The sequence below is a fragment of the Acipenser ruthenus genome, chromosome 53 (assembly GCF_902713425.1).
Source record: "Acipenser ruthenus chromosome 53, fAciRut3.2 maternal haplotype, whole genome shotgun sequence".
Lineage (NCBI taxonomy): Eukaryota > Metazoa > Chordata > Actinopteri > Acipenseriformes > Acipenseridae > Acipenser > Acipenser ruthenus.
In genome coordinates, this window is record NC_081241.1 from 4,800,217 (window position 1) to 4,827,348 (window position 27,132).

The 27,132-nt window shown below is 38.7% G+C and overlaps 1 protein-coding gene across 1 annotated transcript in view; it reads right to left on the minus strand.

Annotated features, from left to right (window-relative positions):
* Positions 1-238: 238 nt before the first annotated feature.
* The window catches only part of LOC131723212 (membrane-spanning 4-domains subfamily A member 8-like), a 36,413-nt gene continuing 9,519 nt past the window's right edge, over positions 239-27,132 (minus strand). Inside the window, exons 2-7 of the mRNA XM_059016742.1 lie at positions 16,434-16,589; positions 13,107-13,217; positions 12,395-12,451; positions 11,652-11,756; positions 1,782-1,900; positions 239-950 (exon numbers count right to left, since the gene is read on the minus strand). Of these exons, the coding sequence (XP_058872725.1) occupies position 950; positions 1,782-1,900; positions 11,652-11,756; positions 12,395-12,451; positions 13,107-13,217; positions 16,434-16,586 (546 nt within the window). The 5' untranslated portion in view covers positions 16,587-16,589 and the 3' untranslated portion in view covers positions 239-949. The remainder of the gene's footprint in view (positions 951-1,781; positions 1,901-11,651; positions 11,757-12,394; positions 12,452-13,106; positions 13,218-16,433; positions 16,590-27,132) is intronic.

The following is a 27,132-nucleotide window of genomic DNA, read 5'->3' on the forward strand; positions in this document are numbered from 1 at the left end:
ACACTGTGGTAGTTGACCATGACTGGAGTTATGCGTCCAGAGCCAAAGGTCAGCTATCACACGGTAGAGCCTTCATCGAGAGAACACTGTCACTATTTTTCACATTATTTCTGTAAAAAATATATATGTATGTGTATATATATATATATATATATATATATATATATATATATATATATATATATATATATATTAAAACATAGATTTACCTTTAACTTGTAATGATTTGTCAGGTACCCTTCCACTGAGAAACGTTTTAGGAAAATAGTCCCAAAATGATTTTTTTTTTTTTTTTTACTTGTCAGAGCTGTTTGTAGTTTATCTGGACAGTGGCAGATATCTGAATGGAGCAATATTACTGAACTGTTCATGTCTCGGTTTGTTGTTGAAAGATGCTGTCTGAGCTCCAGGCGAGCTGACAGTCTGTGATTGGCAGTTGTGGGTCCAGGATTGGTTGCTTTTGTCGGTGCATTGATTGGCTGGTTTTGGTGGATAATAAAATACTTTTGGACCAATTGTGTCTTTGTTTAGTATTTGCTTCCAATGGATGTGAGCTAAGTTTTCAATACAGCAAGAAAAATTAAAAAGTCTGTACTTGCGAGGACTGATTATAAATTCTCACACCCAGAGATTTACATGCAGGTAAGTATATAAGGATATAAATGATACATCCTGGGGTGTTTTAATAAATTTGCACACTGCTTTATCACTGAATAAAATAAAAAACATGGAAGCAATGTATATATTTCATATACACATACATACACACATGTCTTCAAACATTAGAGCATCTACAATCTTGATATATTAAACATGTAAATACATTATTAGGTTTCATTAAATCATATCACATATAATAGTTTATCATTATTTGAATTTCTGTCCAAGATTAAGACAATGCAATTCATATCTCCAAACAAATCCAGTTGAAGAGCCTGTGAAGCAGTGATCTGTAAAATGAATACATGCACACATTAATTCATATTGAGGTGGATACTTTATAGAGGTTTGCTTCGTCTGCAATACAGTAATCTTGGTGGGATGCCCAAGCAGCTGAACATTAGGACACTCTGTAAGTTTAGGGGCTCGTTCAATCAAAATGCCCCTAATGCTTTATTCTACAGTGTCATTAAATCTCAGTACATATTGTTATGTTTCTTAATTTACTGAATTATATATTTTAGGTTATTGTGGGCAGGGCATGATTCAATGTTCAATGTGCTTCAATTTAATTATTTAAATCTAAATAGATTGAGATCGCAGGTTCGAATCCAGGCTATGTCACAGCTGACCGTGACCGAGAGTTCCTAGGGGGCGGCGCACAATTGGCTGAGCGCTGCCCGGGTAGGGAGGGCTTAGGTCGGCAGGGGAATCCACGGCTCACCGCGCATCAGCGACCCCTGTGGCCGATAGGGCGCCTGTGGCTCTGCAGCGGAGCCGCCAGATCTGTGTTGTCCTCCGGCACTATAGGTCTGGTGGCATTGCTGTGGATCTGCAGTGCGAAAAATGACGGCTTGGAAGGAGCACGTTTCGGAGGACGCGTGTTCCAGCCTCCGTTTCCCGAGTCGGCGGGGGGGTTGCGAGCGGTGAGCCGGGGATACAGATAATAATTGGGCATGCTAAATTGGGGTGAAAACCGGGGTAAAAATAATTGGCGACGACTAAATTAAAAAAATAAAAAATAAATAAAAAAATAATAAATCTAAATAGATTGAATCTAAACCATCACAACCTAAAGTACAACAGGAAACCAATAACTGTAATAGTGTATACAAGCTTACCATTCTCTAGTGCTGCTGCAATGCAGAAACCTGTACCCCAAAATAATTAAGGGCAGAGTGATGCATATCTCCAGCACAGTAAAACTGAGAAGAATGCCTTTAATCCCAGCAATCATGAACTGTTAAAAACAAACAGATTTCAATGTATTAGCAATTTCAAAATAAGAGGTACAGCTAAACAATCAGCACTTGACTGATCCCTCACACTCAGTTCTACACATTGTCCAATAAGAAAGAACATAAGAAGAACATAAGAAAGTTTACAAACGAGAGGAGGCCATTCAGCCCATCTTGCTCGTTTGGTTGTTAGTAGCTTAATGATCCCAGAATCTCATCAAGCAGCTTCTTGAAGGATCCCAGGGTGTCAGCTTCAACAACATTACTGGGGAGTTGGTTCCAGACCCTCACAATTCTCTGTGTAAAAAAGTGCCTCCTATTTTCTGTTTTGAATGCCCCTTTATCTAATCTCCATTTATGACCGCTGGTCCTTGTTTCTTTTTTCAAGTCAAAGAAGTCCCTCGGGTTGACATTGTCTATACCTTTTAGGATTTTGAATGTTTGAATCAGATCGCCGCGTAGTCTTCTTTGTTCAAGACTGAATATATTCAATTATTTTAGCCTGTCTGCATACGACATGCCTTTTAAACCCGGGATAATTCTGGTTGCTCTTCTTTGCAGTCTTTCTAGAGCAGCAATATCCTTTTTGTAACGAGGTGACCAGAACTGAACACAATATTCTAGGTGAGGTCTTACTAATGCATTGTAGAGTTTTAACATTACTTCCCTTGATTTAAATTCAACACTTCTCACAATATATCCGAGCATCTTGTTGGCCTTTTTTTATAGCTTCCCCACATTGTCTAGATGAAGACATTTCTGAGTCAACATAAACTCCTAGGTCTTTTTCATAGATTTCTTCTTCAATTTCAGTATCTCCCATATGATATTTATAATGCACATTTTTATTGTCTGCTTGCAATACTTTACACTTTTCTCTATTAAATGTCATTTGCCATGTGTCTGCCTAGTTCTGAATGCTGTCTAGATCATTTTGAATGACCTTTGCTGCTGCAAAAGTGTTTGCCATTCCTCCTATTTTTGTGTCGTCTGCAAATGTAACGAGTTTGTTTACTATACCAGAATCTAAATCATTAATTTAGATTAGGAATAGCAGAGGACCTAATACTGATCCCTGTGGTACACCACTGGTTACCTCACTCCATTTTGAGGTTTCTCCTCTAATCAGTACTTTCTGTTTTCTACATGTTAACCACTCCCTAATCCATTTGTATGCATTTCCTTGAATCCCTACTGCGTTCAGTTTGAGAATTAATCTTTTATGCAGGACTTTGTCAAAAGCTTTCTGGAAATCTAAATAAACCATGTCATATGCTTTGCAGTTATCCATTTTCAATGTTGCATTCTCAAAAAAGTCAAGTAGGTTAGTTAGACACAATCTCCATTTCCTAAAACCATGCTGACTGTCTCCCAGGATATTGTTATCATATAGGTAATTTTGCATTTTGGATCTTATTATAGTTTCCATAAGTTTACATATAATAGAAGTCAGGCTTATTGGTCTGTAGTTACCTGGTTCGGTTTTGTCTCCCTTTTTGTGGATCGGTATTACGTTTGCTATTTTCCAGTTTGTCGGTACAACCCCTGTGTTAAGAAACTGTTGCATGATCTTGGTTAGCGGTTTGTAAATAACTTCTTTCATTTCTTTGAGTAGTATTGGGAGGATCTCATCTGGCCCAGGGGATTTGTTTATTTTAAGAGCTCCTAGTCCCTTTAACACTTCTACCTCTGTTATGCTAAAGTTATTTAAAATTGGATAGGAACAGGTCGACATGTAGGGCATGTTGTCCGTGTCCTCCTTTGTAAAAACCTGTGAAAAGTAATCATTTAATATATTTGCTATTTTTTTTTTCTTCATCTATGATTTTGCCATTTGTGTCTCTTAGACATTTAACCTCCTCTTTGAATGTTCTCTTGCTGTTATAATATTGGAACAACATTTTGGAATTGGTTTTAGCCCCCTTAGCCATATTGATTTCTATCTCTCTCTTGTCCTTTCTAACTTACTTTTTGACTTGTGTTTGCAGTTCCAAGTACTCTTTCTGTGTACTTTGTTTTTGGTCCCTTTTAAACGCTCTGTAAAGTGTCTTTTTTCACTGAATATTTTTTAAATTGATCTATTAAACTATTTTGGCCATTTTGTTTTAGATTTAAATTTGTCTACTTTTGGGATGTAATTGTTTTGCGCCTCTAGTACTACATTTTTTAAAAAAAAAACAGCCATCCTTTTTCTGTGGATGTTTTCTCTATTTTACTCCAATCTACTTCTGTTAGTCTCTGTTTCAAACCTTCATAATTTGCTTTTCTAAAATTGTAAACCTTAGCTTTAGTCATTGCTTTTGGGGTTTTAAAAAATATTTCAAATGAGACCATGTTGTGGTCTGAGTTTGCCAATGGCTCTCTGACCTCTGTTTTAGTTATTCTGTCTTCATTATTTGAAAAGACTAAATCAAGGCATGCCTCCTGTCTAGTCAGTGCCTTGACAAATTGCGTTAGGAAGCAGTCATTTGTCATTTCCACCATTTCACTTTCGTCCATCGTGCTCCCCACCAGGTTCTCCCATTTTATACGGGGGAAGTTGAAATCCCCCATTAGTATGGCTTCTCCTTTTCTACACGCATTTCGAATGTCATTGTACAACATATTATTTTGCTCAGTGTCTGAATTTGGCGGTCTATAGCATGCTCCTATTATTATGCCCTTTGAATTTTTGTCCATTATTCTGACCCATATTGATTCGGCATTGTTTTCTTTGTTTTCTATTTCTTATGTATAGCACTACCCCTCTGCCTCTTCTGTCCTGCCTGTCTTTCCTATACAGTGTGTACCCACTAATATTATATTCGTCTCCATCACGCTCAGACAACCAAGTTTCTGTAACACCTATCACATCGTAGTTACTTGTTAGTGCAGTAGCTTCAAGTTCTAACATTTTGTTTCTGAGACTAATAGTTGTCTTACCTGAGTTGTTGCTCTTGTTTTGATGTGGTCTCCCTTCTGTTTTTTGTTTTCTCCCCCCTTCCTTTCTAGTTTAAATGCTTCTGGACCTCCTGATGGATCCTTTCTCCGGGTAGATTGGTTCCCTTTCTGTTTAAGTGCAGTCTGTCCCACCTGTATAGAAAGTCCTTGTTGTAGAATGTGCTCCAATGTTCAAGACAGGTGAAGCCTTCCTGTGTGCACCACGATTTCAGCCATGCATTTTGATTTTGTTTTTCCAGCTGTCCATATGGTCCTTTGCAAGCTGCCAGAAGTATCCCAGAAAATACCACAGTTTTGGTCTTGTCTTTTAATTTCCTTCCTAGCTCTCTGAATTTGTTTTGCAGGGATCTTGGTTTGGCTCTTCCAATGTTGTTTGTACCGATGTGGACGACTACTACCGGGTCGTCTCCTGTTCATTCTAGGAGCCTGTCCAAATTCTCCTGGAAGGCAGCACACTGTTGTAGTAAGGGGGTCCAAACTGCGAATTGAACTTGCTGTTTTTCTCAATATGGAGTCCCCAACAATCATGACCTCCCTTCTTTTTGCTGCCTGGCCAGCACTGTCTATAGGGTCTTGGATGTTGTATCTTTCATTCTCTTGATGCTTTAATTTGTTTAGGGTCTCTCTGTTTGTCAATAATTCTGATTGTTGTTTCGAGTCTCTCCGGTCGTGGTAGGTATCGGTTGCCTTTCCGTAATACACATGGTTCTACATAATGGTTGATTTTAATATTACAACGTACTCTAAAAAAACTATTTAAAGTTATTTTTGAATCTAATAAATGTTAGCACAGGTTCGAATTGTTAAAGCTTTAGGGTTGTAGGAGTCTTCCCATAATACACCTGGTTCAGCAGGTCTACATAATGGCTGCTATTAACATTACAGCGCACTCTAGAAAACCCTTCATAGTTATTTTAGAAGCTAATAAACGTTACCACTATATTCTTTGGACTAATAGGATTATTTTAAGACCACGTACAATGTGATTATGTGTCATATTTTTATGTTCAAACTGTATATATTCTGTAGGATCCATATAAGATAAGCCATTCCGCATACTGCCATCAGTTGGCCGATTATTAATATTGCAGCGTCTCTAAGTAGTTTCAAAATATAGTCTAAAACCCTATTCAAAGTTAATTTCAAAGCAAAAAAACCTAATTTTGTAATATAAATGAGTCTTTATCGATAGTTTCAATAGGATGCTGTTGAGGTTTCATGCCCGAGCGTGTCCCTCTGTCTGTAAAACGACCCATTGTATGTAACGATGTAATGTCTAGACCTGTTAGGGGTAATGAATCGTACAGCGTACTCAAACTGATTTCAAAATATAGTCTAAAAAACCTATTTATTGTTATTTTAGAAGCTAAAAAATGTTAGCACTACATTCGTTGGATTAATAAAATTATTTTAAGACCAAATAAGACGTGATTATGAATAAGGGTAATCTTTTATGTTAAAACTGACTATATGGATTTAACATATAGTCTTGATTAGCAGTTCCACATACTGCCATCTGGTGGTTGCTTTTTAATATTGCAGCGGTCTCAAAATATAGGTTAAAATTTCAAAATATAGGTTAAAAACCTATTTAAAGTCATTTTAGACATTGATAAATTTTAGCACTATAGTCAGGACACTTGGACCACATATTCACCCCCACTTTTAGCTCATACAAACGGTTCATAACACTTTCCTTTAAAAAGATTGAAGGTGTGAGCTGCAGTATCTTCTTTGTAGGTAAGCACTTCATCTTAAGTTAACTACTTTGATATACCGGCATTCAGCCAGTTCTTCAGTAATTACCTGCACGTATTTGCTCATTCAAAAGTGTAAGCTATCTATCTATCTATCTATCTATCTATCTATCTATCTATCTATCTATCTGTCTATATATATATATATATATATATATATATATATATATATATATATATATATATATATATATATAATTATTCAGGTGTAAAAAAAATTTAAGCAGACATCGGACGTATTTTGTCAGTATACAAATTGTGATTCAAGTGGATTTCCCCACAAAGCAGTTGACCACACTTGGAACACTCTGCTTTAAAGCACGCTGCAGTACGTGTTTACTGTACACATTGTGCACTGGGCTCAGTTCCAGTGGTTATAGTTAAAATCTGGAGCTGGGGTGTGGAGTGAATGCACTCATTTGTTGTTGATGATTTTGTCACCACAGGGTCTCCCTTCTTTCAGTCTTTCAAATGTGGTCCCTCTAATATGGTGCATGAAATTATTGATTTTTAATTTCTAGAAAATAGCCATATAGATCAGAGAAGGGAGCAAGTATAAGGTTTCTTTCATAAAAAGACAGGGTCCCTCTGTTTGGTTAAGTTATCTCTGAAGAACAGGTGAACATACATTTCTTGAGTTGTATGAATGGCTTCAAATCACTATATTGTCCAAGAGGCTATATTGTATTATATTCGTATTGTAATATGTTTGGGAAATCTCATGGAAGTGTCTTCCCTCACTAGATGTCTTCATTTCTTCACCTGGCATAACCAGTAATTGTTTTATTCTTTATGAAGGTTTTTATAGGAATCCATCCATTTATATATTTTATATAAAGTAGGGAGAAGAAAACATACTGATGCACAAAAGAAATGCAACAATCAGGTCTAATGGATTTAATCAAATGTTTTAAACATAGATATCAAACAAAATCACAGAAAATGTGAACAAAAATACAGATCAACGAATCATTATAGGTTTTCAGTATGAAACGTGACACACTGTCAAAATGAAATCATTACGAAGTAATGCTCAGAGTGACCTCCCTGAGCATTAACACAATCCTGGTAGCATTGACGCACAGACCTGATCAGCCTCTAGATAGACTGCTGTGGGATGTTCCGCCACTCTTCCTGTGCAGCTGCAGCCAGCTGATGAAGATTGGCTGGTTGCAGTTGTCTCCTGTGGAAGGCAGTGGTGATTTGGTCCCACAGATGTTCTATTGGACTCAGGTCAGGAGACAAAGCTGGCCACGGCAAGACCACGACATTGTCCTGCTGGAAAATCTACACTTCCGGATTGGCTTGCAGGAACGGAAAAACTGTTTCCTCAAGGACTTCATCAATGTATCGCTGAGCAGTAAGGTTGCTCTCAATCTGCACCAAAGGAGTTCTTGTGTTAAAGGAGATTCCTCCCCACATCACCACACTTCCACTGCCCCACCGGTTGGCTTGAACAACTCAGTAGAATGATCCTGGGCCTGTCCGCCTCAAGCCGTTTTCCTGGTTTCTCTGGACTAGTCTGCTGATTGTTGAAGCAGAACATCTCATTCTCTTGGCAACTTCTCTCACAGACAGGCCGTCTTTAATCATGCTGATAGCAACCAGGCAATCTTCATTACTCAAGCAGGCAATGGTCGTATCGTTCGCTGTTCTTGCATTAATTAAAATCATGTCTTTTCAAATGGCTATTTATACAGATTCTTAATCATCTCACTTTGGCAATTTCAACTCAATTCAAATACCAAACACTGAGCACCTGGTGCTTTTATGAAATCACAAAGAACAATACTACTCAAAAAAATCAACAAATCTACTACTGCTACTACTTACAACCTACTACTGCTACTACTTAAAATGTAAATAACATTATGTATGTGCCCAATGAGCTATTGATGTAAAACAGACTTTTGCGTTTTCATTGTGCATATTAGGGTCTCTCTGTTTGTCAATAATCCCGGGTATTGTTTCGGAAGGACTCGAACATGGTCAAAAGAGAAATACACACACACACACTTCTTTCTCTTTTTTCTTTCTATTTTTTTCTTTTTCTATGTAATAGTCTATAAACTAGGGCAAAACAGACGCCATTTTTAGGGGGTGGTCTATTTTTTGACGGATACCCGCTTAAAGTCAGAAAAAAGCATGGGGAAAAGGGGCGGGGCTTAGGGTCATAAATCATTCAAAGCGTGGGAAACGGGGCGGGGCTTAGAGTCATAACCCAAGCAAATGGTGTAAAAGGGGCATACATCAATCAAAAAGGGGCGGGGTTTAGAAAGTGACATTCGCTTCTTAAATAGGTTTTTTAGAGAGCGCTGTAAAATTAATATCAACCATTATGCAGACCCAGGTGCATTATGGGTAGGCTCCTACAACCCTGAAACCTTAACAATTCGATGCTAACATTTATTAGATTAAAAAATAACTTTAAATAGGTTTTTAGAGTACGTTCTAATATTAAAATCAACCATTATGTAGAACCATATGTATTATGGAAAGCACCGATACCTACCATGACCTGAAAACTGGGGGAAATGTAGGGGCCCAGTACATTTCTCCTCATACCATTACAGTTTAATTGTTAGTGTAATATTTGTATAATATACTGTTGATGAAAAGCTGTAATTTGTTTACAGTCTTTCTGTTTGTCAATAACCCTGGTTATTGTTTTGGAGGGACTCAGACATGGTCAAAAGAGAAATATATACACACACAGACTTATTTCTCTTTTTTCTTTCTTGTTTTTCTTTTTCTATGTAATAGTTTATTAACTACACACATATTGGTGACTCATGGCTTGAAAAACTGGTGGTACACAGCCTCAGGCCTCAGCCTCAGCCTCCCCTCCCCCCCCCCCAAAAAAAACTGTGCTCAAACCCGATTCCTGATTTTAACCATTTTTATGTAAATATTAAGCTAGCTGTCTAACATTACCAGATATTTCATCACAAACAGCTCTATGCCAGATTGTCACAATCAAGAGAGCTGCAAACACCATTTTACAGGCAAGGGTCCCTTATCGACAGGCAGCTGCACCTGCACTAACCTGAGCGTTTGAAATGGAAGGATCGTCACACTCTCGTGCTGTTAATAACATTCTGAACTACAGAAGAGTTAGGTTTGGTTTCTGTTGATATCTCTGCTGTTGGTTGTTTTAGCTTTTTTGTTGTTGAAAAACTCCAAACGTAGCTGTCTTTTTGCCATTTTAACAGGGCTCAAATTCACTCTGTTTTTAGCACATATTTTCACGGACTGAAAAAGTGAGTCTCACACGAGAACAAATATCTAACAGTGAAGGGTCTTAGACACTCTTTGGTTATGTTATTAAGTTTTGAAATTTTGAAATAAACTGCGCACTTACGTATTTTTAAATAATAAACCCTGGCAACAGTGGCGTAGCCAGGATTTTTTTTCGGGAGAGGGTGGAAATGGTAACTTTTTTAAGGTGAGTAGTCACAGTGGTGCAATTGGCAACCTGATTTCTTATTAGCGCATTGACGTTTTATTTTTGAAAAATAAAGAACAATCTTTTTTTTTGTTTTTTAAACAGAAGATTCAATAACCAAATACACTGTTGTGCAAAAAACTTGGGTTGATTGACAGCAAATCCAACCACTCATTTTTTATGGTATCACACTGCCCTGACATTCGCTAGCCTATCAGGCTTTGTTGAGCTGACGGATGTGCTGTAGCCTAAACAAATAATCAGAATGAAAACGGATAGGTAAGCGAACTCAGGAAATGAAACAGTTTTGCAGTTTCTCTCTCAGCATCATCCAGAACTGTTTTCATTCTAATTTATTTATTTAGTTATTCAATTAATAATAGGTTGTACATTTATCACTCCATCTCTAAGACCTGGATGGACTTGGTTACCGTCCCTTGATGAAGCTGGCTCCACAATCCATGAAAAATGATAATCTTATTAAGTAGGCTGGCCGCTGGAGAGGTCAGCTGGCAGTAAGATATGTCGTTAGGTGAGTGCATTCTATGTAAATACATAGGCTACTCATTACATAGTAGATGTCCTCTACCCCATCTATGTGTGTAGTAGTTAGGCTACATAGCATATACAGTCATAGCCTATATGTTACATGCATCTATGTGTGGTGCAGCTTGCTTATGTATTCTCCTTGGTTGACAGCAATGCGCTAAATAAAAAGTTCGCTCCGTAAGCAAAAAGATAAATCAGCACCGCTCGTGCTGCGTCCGCCCCGCATAGACTATAATGGGAAGTGAAAAATATAACAGTAATGCAATTTCTTTATTTCTTACACATGTTTCAGTGTGAACGATCCTAACGCAATGGCTAAGCCACTGCCTGGCAGAAATCTGGGGGGGCACATGACCAGGCGTATCCGGTTAATGTCAGAAAAAAGGGGTGGGACATAAGGATCATAAATCACTCAAAGTGTGGGGGGAAGGGGCGGGGCTTAAGGGCCATAAATCACTCAAAGTGTGGGGGGAGGGGCGGTGCTTAAGGTCATAAATCACTCAAAGCGTGGGAAAGGGGGCGGGGCTTAGGGTCGTACATCAATCAACAAGGTGTAAAATGGGCAGGGCTTTGGGTCATACATCAATCAAAAAGGTGTAAAAGGGGCGGGGCTTAAGGTCATAAATTACTCAATGTGTGGGGAAAAAGGGCGGGCTGAGGGTCATAAATCACTGACAGCGTGGGGAAAAGGGGCGGATCTTAAGGGCCATAAATCACTCAAAGCATGGGGGAAGGGGCGGGGTTTAGGGTCATAAACCACTCAAAGTGTGGGAAAAGGGGCGGTGCTCAGGGTCATAAACCACTCAAAGCGTGGGAAAAGGGGCGGGGCTTAGGGCCATAAATCACTCAAAGCGTGAGAAAGGGGGAGTGGCTTATGGTCATACATAAATAAAACAGATATAAAGGGGCGGGGCTTATGGTCATAAATCAATCAAAACGGGGTGGGGCTTAGAAAGTGACATTCGCTGTCGTGCCTTACTACTTACTATGTAACCACTATGTAAATATACAGTAATTAAAGACACTTAATATAAAGTGTGACTGTAGAAAGTTTCCACTTACATTTAGCTGATCCTCGTATGAATTCCAAAAGGACAAATCCACAGAATACAAAACTATTCCGATCCCAGCAGAAAGAGAACTTCCTAAGTTAATTTTTAAACAGACCTGAGCAAAGAGAAAATAGCTTATTACTGTGACATAATTTCATATAGGAAAATCCTACAGCTGACCCGGACCTTTGTGATTGTTAACAGCACACGGATCAGAATATTATCAAGGACTGTTGTCCCATTAATATGGATAAGTAATTAGTCAACTAGCAAGTTTTATACTCCCCCCCCCCCCCCCCCCCGAACTGCAATATATTCCCAATTATCATATCTCATTTTACTTTACAATTCGCAGAACATTTCAGGATTTAGTTAGTGACTGAAAAAAATGCCATTGCTAATATAATACTGGAGTGGAGTTATCTTTCTTGGATCTGTATGCAGGTTGCAGTGTTGAACAAGTTAAAAGACTGTATTTTCATATGCCTGTGGGCTGGTGAGATTGTAATCGTGCAATTGAACCATTTCACTTGTGAAACACAGGGCCCCATGGGTTTAAGTCCTGAGGCACTTGTGCAACACAGCCCCCCCAGAGGTCTTAGTCCTGATGCACTTCTGAAGCACAGGCCCCCCCCAGAAGTTTAAATCAAGGTATTTGTGAAACACAGACCCCAGAGCTTTAAGTCCTTAGGCACTTGTGAATTTGCTTGCTGTGCCACCTGACCCACTATTCATACTTAATAATCCACTTACCCATAATATTTTTGGATACTTTTCTACTGCAGCAGATAGAGATCCACACACCAAAAACTGCCAAAAAATACATTTATTTATTTTATATTTTATTATGTATACAAATACACAAATTCAAGTAAAACTTTAGCTCACAAACAAGCATTAATGCAGAATGCAATGGAAATTGTCCTGGCTGATTGCATTCTGTAACCTAAAAATCAGCTTTTCAACATATATATATATATATACTGCATATAATAATAATAATAATAATAATAATAATAATAATAATAATAATAATAATAATAATAATAATAATAATAATGGCTGTGTGGTCCAGTGGTTAAAGAAAAGGGCTTGTAACCAGGAGATCCTCGGTTCAAATCCCACCTCAGCCACTGACTCATTGTGTGACCCTGAGCAAGTCACTTCACCTCCTTGTGCTCCGTCTTTCGGGTGAGACGTAGTTGTAAGTGACTCTGCAACTGATGCATAGTTCACACACCCTAGTCTCTGTAAGTCGCCTTGGATAAAGGCGCCTGCTAAGTAAACAAATAATAATAAATATAATAATAATAATAATAAAACACATCATTGAAAAGAAATTGCTCTGCCGAGACTTAGAAAATGCATTAAAAAGTATATAGAAGATATGGACATTTATATGGTAAAATTAAAATGCATTTGACAGGGATATTATGAAAATATTTAGAAATAAAAATTGTATTACCAAGAAACCAGTCAAAAAGGGTAATTTGATCATGATAATAAGTGAAGGTGGATACATCGCCAGAACGCTGCCAAGTCCAATGATTATCAACCCGATCACGATCTGAACAGCCTTGAAGAGAAAGAACAAGCAATGCAATGAAGGGATGGAGACAGAGTACCAATGATGAACCAGAAGGTAACCAGCTCTCCTGAGGGCCCCAGACATTAGAGATGTTCAATAAAACTCACAATAGCATATCATGTGATCCACTGAACCTATATAACTGTTTGAGAGCTGTGTGCAACTATTCAGCAACAGAGAAAGCAGAAAGATCTTTACATCAGTTAGTGCAGTCAAGGTTCTCCTTTTAACAATGTGGTAGGGCCTCTTTAGTGAAATGCATCAAAGTTTGTATTATAAACTGTTTAGTGGTCAAAGTTTGCCACCTAACATGCTAACTGAGTATTGTAAAAATGCTGGTTGTATATATTATTTTCATATAGTTAATACTGAATCCTAGCAATGCATTTATTAAGTAGATATCTGCAGAAGAGCACATATTCATTTTCGCATTACAGTCAGAAAGGTTTTTGAAAAAATTACCACAGTACCACAACTGTCAAACCAGATGTAATGCCATTAAAGTCTTAAAGAGTTGAAAAAAACAGAATACGGGGTAACACTTTACATGAAGCGTCTCTGTTACTGTGTATTTACAGAGTAGTTACATACATGTGTAGTAAATACATGTGCACTTATGCATAGTTACAATGTACTTCATCTGAAAATCTTTGTGCATGATATAACACTAATCCTAACCCTAACCCTTTTCTGAAACAATTGTGTACTTACATATCTTGTGCAAAAATATTTACACATTAGGTACATTGTAACTATCCATAATAACATTGTAATTATGTGTAAGTACACATGTATTTACTAACTATTATATACAGTGCCTTGCGAAAGTATTCGGCCCCCTTGAACTTTGCGACCTTTTGCCACATTTCAGGCTTCAAACATAAAGATATGAAACTGTAATTTTTTGTGAAGAATCAACAACAAGTGGGACACAATCATGAAGTGGAACGAAATTTATTGGATATTTCAAACTTTTTTAACAAATAAAAAACTGAAAAATTGGGCGTGCAAAATTATTCAGCCCCCTTAAGTTAATACTTTGTAGCGCCACCTTTTGCTGCGATTATAGCTGTAAGTCGCTTGGGGTATGTCTCTATCAGTTTTGCACATCGAGAGACTGAAATTTTTGCCCATTACTCCTTGCAAAACAGCCCGAGCTCAGTGAGGTTGGATGGAGAGCATTTGTGAACAGCAGTTTTCAGTTCTTTCCACAGATTCTCGATTGGATTCAGGTCTGGACTTTGACTTGGCCATTCTAACACCTGGATATGTTTATTTGTGAACCATTCCATTGTAGATTTTGCTTTATGTTTTGGATCATTGTCTTGTTGGAAGACAAATCTCCGTCCCAGTCTCAGGTCTTTTGCAGACTCCATCAGGTTTTCTTCCAGAATGGTCCTGTATTTGGCTCCATCCATCTTCCCATCAATTTTAACCATCTTCCCTGTTCCTGCTGAAGAAAAGCAGGCCCAAACCATGATGCTGCCACCACCATGTTTGACAGTGGGGATGGTGTGTTCAGGGTGATGAGCTGTGTTACTTTTACGCCAAACATAACGTTTTGCATTGTTGCCAAAAAGTTCGATTTTGGTTTCATCTGACCAGAGCACCTTCTTTCACATGTTTGGTGTGTCTCCCAGGTGGCTTGTGGCAAACTGTAAACGACACTTTTTATGGATATCTTTAAGAAGGCTTTCTTCTTGCCACTCTTCCATAAAGGCCAGATTTGTGCAGTATACGACTGATTGTTGTCCTATGGACAGAGTCTCCCACCTCAGCTGTAGATCTCTGCAGTTCATCCAGAGTGATCATGGGCCTCTTGGCTGCATCTCTGATCAGTCTTCTCCTTGTATGAGCTGAAAGTTTAGAGGGACGGCCAGGTCTTGGTAGATTTGCAGTGGTCTGATACTCCTTCCATTTCAATATTATCGCTTGCACAGTGCTCCTTGGGATGTTTAAAGCTTGGGAAATCTTTTTGTATCCAAATCCGCCTTTAAACTTCTCCACAACAGTATCTCGGACCTGCCTGGTGTGTTCCTTGTTCTTCATGATGCTCTCTGCGCTTTAAACGGACCTCTGAGACTATCACAGTGCAGGTGCATTTATACGGAGACTTGATCATACACAGGTGGATTCTATTTATCATCATTAGTCATTTAGGTCAACATTGGATCATTAAGAGATCCTCACTGAACTTCTGGAGAGAGTTTGCTGCACTGAAAGTAAAGGGGCTGAATAATTTTGCACGCCAAATTTTTCAGTTTTTTTTTTGTTAAAAAAATTTGAAATATCCAATAAATTTCGTTCCACTTCATGATTGTGTCCCACTTGTTGTTGATTCTTCACAAAAAATTACAGTTTCATATCTTTATGTTTGAAGCCTGAAATGTGGCAAAAGGTCGCAAAGTTCAAGGGGGCCGAATACTTTCGCAAGGCACTGTACATACACAGTAATTAGAGACACTTAATGTAAAGTGTTACCGAATACTAATACTAATCTGTGATGAACAATTAAGTTTTTATAGCTGAGTGACATGGATAAATATAAAAGAAAGAAAGATGAATAATAAAACCAGAATGAACCTTCCTGGTTGAGGGAATTCTTCTAACAGTTCAGTGCAGTATTTCCTCACTACTACTGGCTGCCTGCTCACTCTCCACAGTATGTTTTCTCAATCTCAAGCAGACTGAGCCCTCTGACTGGACACTGAAACTATGACTATATTGCTTATTATAACTTTCTTTCAAAAATTGTATTTTTCATTTAAGATCCTATTAACAATTCATAATTATTTTTACTAGTTATTTGAACCATGCACATCAATCTCATAGTTTTCTCATTGTAAACATATTCTTGTTATATAACAGGTCATTTCTCATCCCCTTTGTTTCAGAATATTAGCTAACATTTAATACCATTGTAATTTGGAGAGGTTGCCACTAGACCCAAGTCCTCTCAGTGTTCTCCAACTTCACCAGGACCAGTCGCAAGTCCTCTCAGTGTCCTCCTACTAGACCAGGACCAGACCCAAGTCCACTCAGTGCCCTCCTAATCCACCAGGACCAGACCCAAGTCCTCTCAGTGCCCTCCTACTAAACCAGTAACAGACCTAAGTCCCCTCAGTGCCCTCCTAATCCACCAGTACCATGTATTTACTAACAACATAAAACAAACACCATATTTAAAAACAGTGTGTATCTTACACCCAGAGCTGTTGGCTCCACATTTAGAAATGTCCCCAATGTTGCTGGTTTCTTTGGAACCAAACAAGCTGGTTCATATCTTTCCAGTATGTTCTCAGAATCTTCTTCATCCTGGGTATCAGTATCGATGCTGCTGTCCATGGAACTCGCCATGATCTGAGAAAAGAGAACCCATTTTATTACATTGTTATTTCATGAGCTCTCTGTTAATTCAGGGATCATGAAAAGTGAGGTGTTTTTTTTTACTCGCTTCATTATAGAAATCCACTTTGCTCAGTCCCCTTGCTAGTGAATTTATATTAAATGTGACAAATATACAAAACTGTGTTAAAGGATTAAAGAATATGTGTGTAAGGGACAAACAACAAATCAATTCACCCCTTTTAGTTATTTATACAACTAAGGGGTAGTCTCTGGTATTTATTTTCACTAGTCCAGATGCTAACTGACTGACCAAAGCAGCGCAGCTGGCAAGCAGGCACCAGCCTTCAAAAGGCTGATAGAAAACAATAGACTGTCAGTCATTCACTCAGGCAGAGAGTAGAGACTAATTTGATTACAGCTAAACACATTGCGGACTGGTAAATAAAAATAATAAAGTAGAATACTGTTCTGTATAATCACGATACAATTGTTTTCTGCATGGCCGTCAATGTGACTGCTCCCGGGGCTTTTAGATATAATGTAATATATCTCCTTTATTTCTGCACTCCCGCGTTTCATGCTTTGTGAGAATATTGTTACACGACTGGAGAAAATTACATTTTAAAACCAAAAACTGCCAAAATGACCACTGCAGGGCTTTTAGTGTTATGTATTATTAGATTAGTTGTGCACAGCTTTTTATTGTTAAATAACCAATTGTTTTATATTTCTGACATGTTGTGTGAATGTTGGTTATTGTCAAGAGTTCAGAATCAGAATCAGAGTTCTACATGATCCAGAATTTAAATATGGTCTCCATTTTGACATCCCTGAGTGGGCGACTAGAGACCAATTTATATTTAGATAAATTGTATACCTAATTCACTACATTACTGTGTGACGGTTTACGAAGAGCACATTTTCTGTATTGCTTGGAAATAAGTAAACGTTAAAAATGTTGAGTATTATGAAAAAAAATAATAATAAATGATTTACTACTATTTGAAAAAAAACAGATGAATGTGTTGTGTTGTCTTGGAAAACTGTCTGACAGGTTTCTAGTGAGTATTGGTAATACTGCATTACTGAAGATGAAATGGGACACGTATTAGTGGTATTTAGACATTTATATTGCATTAAGATTCATATAATGTCAGTCAATGTGGCAAAGGGCAGCAGTGTGGAGTAGTGGTTAGGGCTCTGGACTCTTGACCGGAGGGTTGTGGGTTCAATCCCCAGTGGGGGACACTGCTGTTGTACCCTTGAGCAAGGTACTTTACCTAGATTGTTCCAGTAAAAACCCAACTGTATAAATGGGTAATTGTATGTAAAATAATGTGAAATAATGTATAATGTGATATCTTGTAACAATTGTAAGTCGCCCTGGATAAGGGTGTCTGCTAAGAAATAAATAATAATAATAATGTGATTAACAAGTACATAATACTGTAGTTTTTAACAAGCCTTCCACTTCACATCTTTTTTCAGGCACTGTAGAAACAGATTCATTGAAGTGTGCATTCTTGCAAAATACATAATATGGTCTTACTGAGCCCCCTGAAATGTATTTGCATGTAGACATTAGAATTTACATCAAATTACAAGTTTTGAAATGGGGGTATAAGAACATAAGAACATAACAAAGTTTACAAACGAGAGGAGGCCATTCAGCCCATCTTGCTCGTTTGGTTGTTAGTAGCTTATTGATCCCAGAATCTCATCAAGCAGCTTCTTGAAGGATCCCAGGGTGTCAACTTCAACAACATTACTGGGGAGTTGGTTCCAGACCCTCACAATTCTCTGTGTGAAAAAGTGCCTCTTATTTTCTGTTCTGAATGCCCCTTTATCAAATCTCCATTTGTGACCCCTGGTCCTTGTTTCTTTTTTCAGGTCAAAAAAAATCCCCAGGTTTGACATTGTCTATACCCTTTAGAATTTTGAATGCTTGAATCAGATCACCGCGTATTCTTCTTTGTTCAAGACTGAATAGATTCAATTATTTTAGCCTGTCTGCATACGACATGCCTTTTAACTCTGGATAATTCTGGTTGCTCTTCTTTGCACTCTTTCTAGAGCAGGAATATCCTTTTTGTAACAAGGTGACCATAACTGAACACAATATTCTAGGTGAGGTCTTACTAATGCATTGTAAAGTTTTAACATTACTTCCCTTGATTTAACACTTCTCACAATATATCTGATTATCTTGTTGGCCTTTTTTATAGCTTCCCCACATTGTCTAGATGAAGACATTTCTGAGTCAACATAAACCATTATGTTTAATAAAAAGAAAACCCTTACAGACTTTATTAATAAGTGTAGGCTAATTCACTTTATAATATTTAAAACAATTGTTCATAGAAATAGATTTGGCTTAAGGATCTATGGTTTGTCCATTCTTCAAAATGTGGAAGGCCCCTTGATTGCGTTTAAAAGAAAGGCATGGATGGATAATGTTCTGCTTCAGACTGCAGTGCGTTTAGAGAAGTTCTGGTTGTCTGGTATCTGTAAGATGAAACTATTTTAACAGTTTTTTGTCAAGTAAACATCCAGGCTAGTGGGTGTTTTTTTTCCTGAATAATTTCCACCTGTTTCTTTCATGATATTTTCTGTGTGTGCCATTCTCCCTGTGTGTGTGCTGGGTTAGGGTAGTGTTAAAAAAAAGCGCCCATCTGTCTGCCACCCATTCGCCTCCCCTCTTCCACAATCTTGGAGTCACCTCTGATAAGTAATGAGCATTGAAACTGCGTAATGCACCAAGAAAATGGTTCCGGTTCAAATGTTTTAGCAATGTTATATAAACCCAATCGAATCAAAACAAGAAAACAAGTCAAAATGCAATCGTATATATTTCTTTTGTAGTATTATTTTTCTTATTATTTTTGTATGTACGCTGTTAAGATAATCTGTAAAATTGCAGTATAGTGCAACAGTATAATTAGGGCTTCTGTTATTCGTGTTTTATTAATTGTATTTTTCGGTGCTTATTTTTAGCTATTTTGGAGTTTTATGTAAATTGTTTTTTTCCGGTGCTTTCGTTTTTGATATGTATGAAATTAGTGTTTTCGGTTACTTTTCAAAATGCGTTAACTTTTTTTCTGTCAAAATATGTATAGTAACTTGACAGTACTTGCACACTTAAGTTGTACCTTCTTTCCTTTGCTGTCTTCCACAATGAAATCCCTATGGTCATTCTTCTGGGGTTTTTGTGTGTAGGCATTTTTGTTCATTTCACCACAATTTTGTTTTAAATCCTCCATATCTTAACTGTAGTACAGCTTGAAATCCCGCTAATAAGCCTCCATCCTGATTGTAATCTTGTTTTAAATCCTGCAAGCGGAGTCTCCAATAGAAATGTAGGAATGTGCTGTAACTCAGTAGTTGGGGTGGGTTTAAAGTATTGATAACGAATCAATGATAGATGCAAGTCAGGAAGGCAGGACATTGCCCAGCAGGACTGGGAAATGTATTTATTATTATTTTTGTAGTAGGTTTTATTTTTTAATGGGATTAGGGTAAAGTCAACATGAATTGATTAACCATTTCCACTGTTTTTCCTGTGCTTTCCGGTGTTTATTGGCTATCCACCGATTTCATTTTTTTTATATCGGGGGTGTTTTATCAGGTTTTATCGGTTAAAACCGAAAATCAGAAGCCCTAAGTATAATCTTAAGAGATTGTTTGTAGTAAATGTAAACGGTCACATATATGATATACTGGCAAATGTACTGACATTTACCAATGACAATGTGTGTGTGCATTATATACAAATGAGCATTGCTGTTCATTACTCTGGCAGCCAGAAGCAATGTCGCAATCCACATTAACAATTACAAAACAGTTACAGTATTTTAATCAAATGAAGGGTGCAAATACGTCAGGTAGCAATATTTGTCTACATTTAAAATATTTAGGTTGTTAACTGTGCAATATTTAAAATTAAAAGTGTTATCGTAAAGCAGCTGCTTTCACTCATACCTATCAAAATGACATCTTGTTCAAGTAATGGTTATGTATTTAGATGCACCAAGCACCAAAAAGTTCCCTTTCAAACCAACATTATGTATGGGATATTCCTGCCCTTGAGGTAGGTAATGCTGAGCTCTCTATATCAGAGCTGCCGAAGGCCCCTTCCTGTGATGACGCACTTGGTCCCGCCTACCGAGGGTATAAAACCGTCACTCACTGGAAGATCTCCCTCTTTTTTGAGTTAGTTGTATTTCCCTAACATTCCTCTCTCTCCTCTGTCCTAATTCTCCTCGACCTCTCTGCTGCCTTTGACACTGTTGATCACTCTATTCTACTATCATCTCTTGCTGACCTGGGGATCTCTGGCACTGCTCTGGCCTGGTTCTCCTCCTACCTCTCCAACCGCACTTACCAGGTAACCTGGCGTGGAGCAACCTCCACACCTCACCCTCTCTTAACTGGAGTCCCCCAAGGGTCAGTCTTGGGTCCTCTCCTGTTCTCTCTCTACACCCGCTCCCTGGGCCCCCTCATCGCATCCTATGGTTTCTCATACCATTTCTATGCTGATGATGCTCAGATTTTCCTCTCCTTCCCCACCTCTGACTCCACCATCTCCTCCCGTATCTCTCTCTACCTGTCTGTCTGCTATTTCCTCCTGGATGCACTTGCATCACCTCAAACTCAACCTCTCTAAATCTGACCTCCTTTTCTTTCCCTCCTCCTCCCCCTCCTCTGATCTATCTATCTCTGTTCCTCTGGAATCTACCACACTCTCTCCCTCTTCCTCAGCTAAGAACCTTGGAGTCACCCTGGACCCCTGCCTCTCTTATTCCCAGCACATCTCCACTCTGGCACGCACTTGCCGATTCTTCCTGAGCAACATCCGAAGAATCCGACCCTTCCTCACCAACTATGCTACCCAGCTCCTGGTCCAGGCCCTGGTACTCTCCCGCCTAGACTACTGCAACTCCCTCCTGGCTGGCCTCCCTGCGTCCGCCACCCGTCCGCTCCAGCTCATCCAGAACTCTGCTGCCCGCCTGGTGTTCTCTCTGCCTCGCTTCGCCCACGCTACTCCACTACTCCGCTCACTCCACTGGCTCCCGATCACCGCTCGCATCCAGTTCAAGACTCTTGTACTAGCCTACAGATGCTTTGACCAGACTGCACCCAGCTACCTCCAGACTCTCATCTCTCCCTACACCCCCACTCGACCTCTCCGCTCCGCCTGCACTAGAAGACTGGCTCTACCTCCGCTACGCTCCCCTGCCTCCAGAGCCTGCTCCTTCTCCACCCTTGCTCCGCAGTGGTGGAATGACCTTCCTACAGATGTCAGGACTGCCCAGTCCCTGACCACATTCCGGCGCCTCCTCAAGACTCACCTCTTCAAAGAGCACCTGTAGAACTCCTCTGTTTGTATCCTGGGACACAATCACCCTTCATGTAAATGTGCTTTATTTTGCTCTTATCTGCCCCCTGTTTTACTGCATTTAATCCTGTACTTCAGAATACTGTAATCTGCCAAGTGTTTAACCTGTAGTACTTTGTATTTAATCACATCCTGATGTAACTATCACTATTTAATCATATCCTGATGTAACTATCACTATTATCTGCTGTATTATTGAATTGTGGTTTGTCACACTTGTACTTTGCTTGAACAAAAGTTATTGTATTTCTTGCTCTTATTGTATTACTTGTATTGTAACACTTGAAATGTATTTGCTTACGATTGTAAGTCGCCCTGGATAAGGGCGTCTGCTAAGAAATAAATAATAATAATAATAATTCATGCTGAAAGCTGGCTTGCCGCTGGGGTTGCCACCTCATGACCTCAAAACTAAGGAACAGACCCTAACGCAATGCCACACAACACCCATGCCCCCCACCCCACATTTTTATTTTTTTACTATCACAGATACAGTAGACCTCTTAAAACATAATTATTAGTTAATGTATTTTAAGATCTTTTGACAAATGAAAGCATCATAGGCTTTTTACGTTTTCTATTGGCCAAAAACATTTATTATATATAACGTTAGTTCCAGGGCACTTTTGTAGATTCTTGGCATTTCAAACAAATGTCAGGATTTCACACACATTCAATACAAACAAATATCAATGAAAAACCTAGAACTATGTGGAATTACAAGTTCCCTTTAAAATAAATTTCCTCTTTAAAATAAATACCAAAAAGCTATTGCACATTTCAAATTAAGCAGTGGACATGCAAATTTCTGCTGACAGGATGTCACATGCCAGAATTAATTTGCTGCATAAAACTAAAGATAAATAAAAAAAGATATATTGATCTTCGTAAACTCTCTGCATATACAAATTCTGCTAAATTCTCAGCCTCAGTTTGTAAGTCTTTACAGAATCAGAATTGGTTGTCAAAATGACTAAGATATGTGCATTTAGAAATTGTTAGTAAAGCAGAAATTATTACTGGTTTACAAATTGCTTATGATGAGCTAATAACATTGCTGTTGTCTCCAAACATGGGTGGTACCAACACATATTGAATCTTTATTGGCAGCCATTAAGTTCTTTATTTCCTTTTCCATGCATATTTTTGGTTGCTTCTTGCAGGAGCAAGGAGAGGTTTGTCCTCCATGATCAAGGAGTGGAAGTCTGCAGACCCCACATCAAAATTGAGGCTCACAAGGAGCTCACTTTTGATAAGCTCTACTGAACACCTGTTTTGGCTGTCGCTCCATTTTTTTTGCGATGGACACCATAGTTGACATGTGTGTTGTCACCACTAAAAGCTGAAACTGAGTTCTGAGATAATCCAAACCTCTCCAGTGAGCTGGTGATGCATTTCACAATGCCATCTGCAGATTCATCTGGATTTTCCACAAAATCAGTCATTTTATTTGCTACACCATCCTAAGGAGTGAAGAACTGGACTGCAATAGGAAACATTTTCCTGTTCCCTTGATTTGAAGCATCCGTTTATATGGAAAAGGAAAGTGGCTTCTCATTCCCATTGGTGGATGATAAGGTCGGGATGATGTCACCTACTGCTTTTGGGGCAAGCACATCCTTCACAAGTGACTCTGATTTTGTTCTCCCACAGGCAAGTCTTTTACAGATGTATGAATCACTAAACCTTTTCTGTGCCAGTTTCAAAGCACAGTCTGTACTGTTGTAGCTCAAGTTGTGCTTCACTGTGTGGTATACAGTGCCTTGCGAAAGTATTCGGCCCCCTTGAACTTTGCGACCTTTTGCCACATTTCAGGCTTCAAACATAAAGATATGAAACTGTAATTTTTTGTGAAGAATCAACAACAAGTGGGACAAAATCATGAAGTGGAACGAAATTTATTGGATATTTCAAACTTTTTTAACAAATAAAAAACTGAAAAATTGGGCGTGCAAAATTATTCAGCCCCCTTAAGTTAATACTTTGTAGCGCTACCTTTTGCTGCGATTACAGCTGTAAGTCGCTTGGGGTATGTCTCTATCAGTTTTGCACATCGAGAGACTGAAATTTTTGCCCATTCCTCCTTGCAAAACAGCTCGAGCTCAGTGAGGTTGGATGGAGAGCATTTGTGAACAGCAGTTTTCAGTTCTTTCCACAGATTCTCGAATTGGATTCAGGTCTGGACTTTGACTTGGCCATTCTAACACCTGGATATGTTTATTTGTGAACCATTCCATTGTAGATTTTGCTTTATGTTTTGGATCATTGTCTTGTTGGAAGACAAATCTCCGTCCCAGTCTCAGGTCTTTTGCAGACTCCATCAGGTTTTCTTCCAGAATGGTCCTGTATTTGGCTCCATCCATCTTCCCATCAATTTTAACCATCTTCCCTGTTCCTGCTGAAGAAAAGCAGGCCCAAACCATGATGCTGCCACCACCATGTTTGACAGTGGGGATGGTGTGTTCAGGGTGATGAGCTGTGTTACTTTTACGCCAAACATAACGTTTTGCATTGTTGCCAAAAAGTTCGATTTTGGTTTCATCTGACCAGAGCACCTTCTTTCACATGTTTGGTGTGTCTCCCAGGTGGCTTGTGGCAAACTGTAAACGACACTTTTTATGGATATCTTTAAGAAGGCTTTCTTCTTGCCACTCTTCCATAAAGGCCAGATTTGTGCAGTATACGACTGATTGTTGTCCTATGGACAGAGTCTCCCACCTCAGCTGTAGATCTCTGCAGTTCATCCAGAGTGATCATGGGCCTCTTGGCTGCATCTCTGATCAGTCTTCTCCTTGTATGAGCTGAAAGTTTAGAGGGACGGCCAGGTCTTGGTAGATTTGCAGTGGTCTGATACTCCTTCCATTTCAATATTATCGCTTGCACAGTGCTCCTTGGGATGTTTAAAGCTTGGGAAATCTTTTTGTATCCAAATCCGGCTTTAAACTTCTCCACAACAGTATCTCGGACCTGCCTGGTGTGTTCCTTGTTCTTCATGATGCTCTGCGCTTTAAACGGACCTCTGAGACTATCACAGTGCAGGTGCATTTATACGGAGACTTGATTACACACAGGTGGATTCTATTTATCATCATTAGTCATTTAGGTCAACATTGGATCATTAAGAGATCCTCACTGAACTTCTGGAGAGAGTTTGCTGCACTGAAAGTAAAGGGGCTGAATAATTTTGCACGCCCAATTTTTCAGTTTTTTTTTTGTTAAAAAAATTTGAAATATCCAATAAATTTCGTTCCACTTCATGATTGTGTCCCACTTGTTGTTGATTCTTCACAAAAAATTACAGTTTCATATCTTTATGTTTGAAGCCTGAAATGTGGCAAAAGGTCGCAAAGTTCAAGGGGGCCGAATACTTTCGCAAGGCACTGTACATTAGCCAACTCAGCAGCTGTGACCTATTAATAAAGTAGCCTGTTATTAAAAACCTCTTACACTAAATACTTAACTTAATAGAAATAACATGAAATAGGTTAATAAACAACTGATTCTGTATTAAAATATGTATCTGGCAATTATTTTATCTTAAAAAAATATGTGAGTATATAAATATTATTTCAATACATGTTAAGTAACATTATACAGTGGCTTTCAAAAGTATTCACCCCCCTTGGACTTTTCCACATTTTATTGTGTTACAACATGGAATCAAAATGGATTTAATTAGGAGTTTTTTCCACTGATCAACACAAAAAAGTCAATAATGTCAAAGTGAAAAATAAATCTACAAATTGTTCTAAATTAATTACAAATATAAAACAGAAAATAATTGATTGCATAAGTATTCACCCCCTTTGCTAAATAAGCTCTGGTGCAACCAATTGTCTTTAGAAGTCACATAATTAGTTGAATGGAGTCCACCTGTGTGCAATTAAGGTGTTTCACATGATTTCAGGTTAAATACACCTGTCTCTGGGAGGTCCCACAGTTGGTTAGTACATTTCCTAACAAAAACTTCATCATAAAGACAAAGGAACATTCAAAACAAATCCGGAATAAGGTTCTTCAAAAGCACCAATCAGGGGTAGGATATAAGAACATTTCCAAGGCATTGACTATCCCCCAGAGCACAGTAAAGTCCATTATTAAGAAGTGGAGAGAATATGGCACAACTGAATCTGTCTAAAACAGGCCGTCCTCAAAAACTGAGTATCCGGGCGAGAAGGGCACTAGTTAGGGAGGCCACCAAGAGGCCTATGGCAGTTACAGTCTTCCACAGCTGAGCTGAGAGACACTGTGCATACGGCAACAATAGCCCGGGTGCTTCACAAAACTGGCCTTTATGGGACAGTGGCAAAAAGAAAGCCATTGTTGAAAAAAACTCACATCAAATCTCAGCTAGAGTTTGCCAGAAGTCATGTGGGAGACTCTGAGACCAAGTGGAAGAAGATTCTATGATCTGATAATACCAAAAAAGAGCTTTTTGGCCTCAACGCTAAGCGTTATGTTTGGCGCAAGCCTAACACCACACATCATCCTGAGAACACCATCCCTACCGTGAAGCATGGTGGTGACAGCTTCTCTGCGTCAGGGCCTGAAAAGCTTGTGAAGATAGAGGGCAAAATGGATGCAGCAAAGTACAGAGAAATCCTGGAGGAAAACCTGCTGAAATCTGCAAGAGACCTGGGACTTGGGAGAAGATTCATCTTCCAGCAGGACAATGACCCCAAACATACAGCCAAAGCCACACTGGAGTGGCTTAAAAACAAAAAGGTCAATGTCCTGGTGTGGCCCAGTCAAAGCCCAGACCTCAATCCAATTGAGAATATGTGGAAAGAGTTGAAAATTGCTGTTCACCAAATGTCCCCATCCAACTTGATGGAGCTTGAGCAATTTTGCAAAGAATGGGCAAAAATTGCAGTGTCCAGATGTGCAAAGCTGGTAGGACTTATCCAAATAGACTAATGGCTGTAATTGCTGCCAAAGGTGCCTCTACCAAATATTGACTCAAGGGGGTGAATACTTATGCAATCAATTATTTTCTGTTTTGTATTTGTAATTAATTTAGAACAATTTGTAGATTTTATTTTTCACTTTGACATTATGGACTTTATTTGTGTTGATCAGTGGCAAAAACTCCTAATTAAATCCATTTTGATTCCATGTTGTAACACAATAAAATGTGGAAAAGTCCAAGGGGGGTGAATA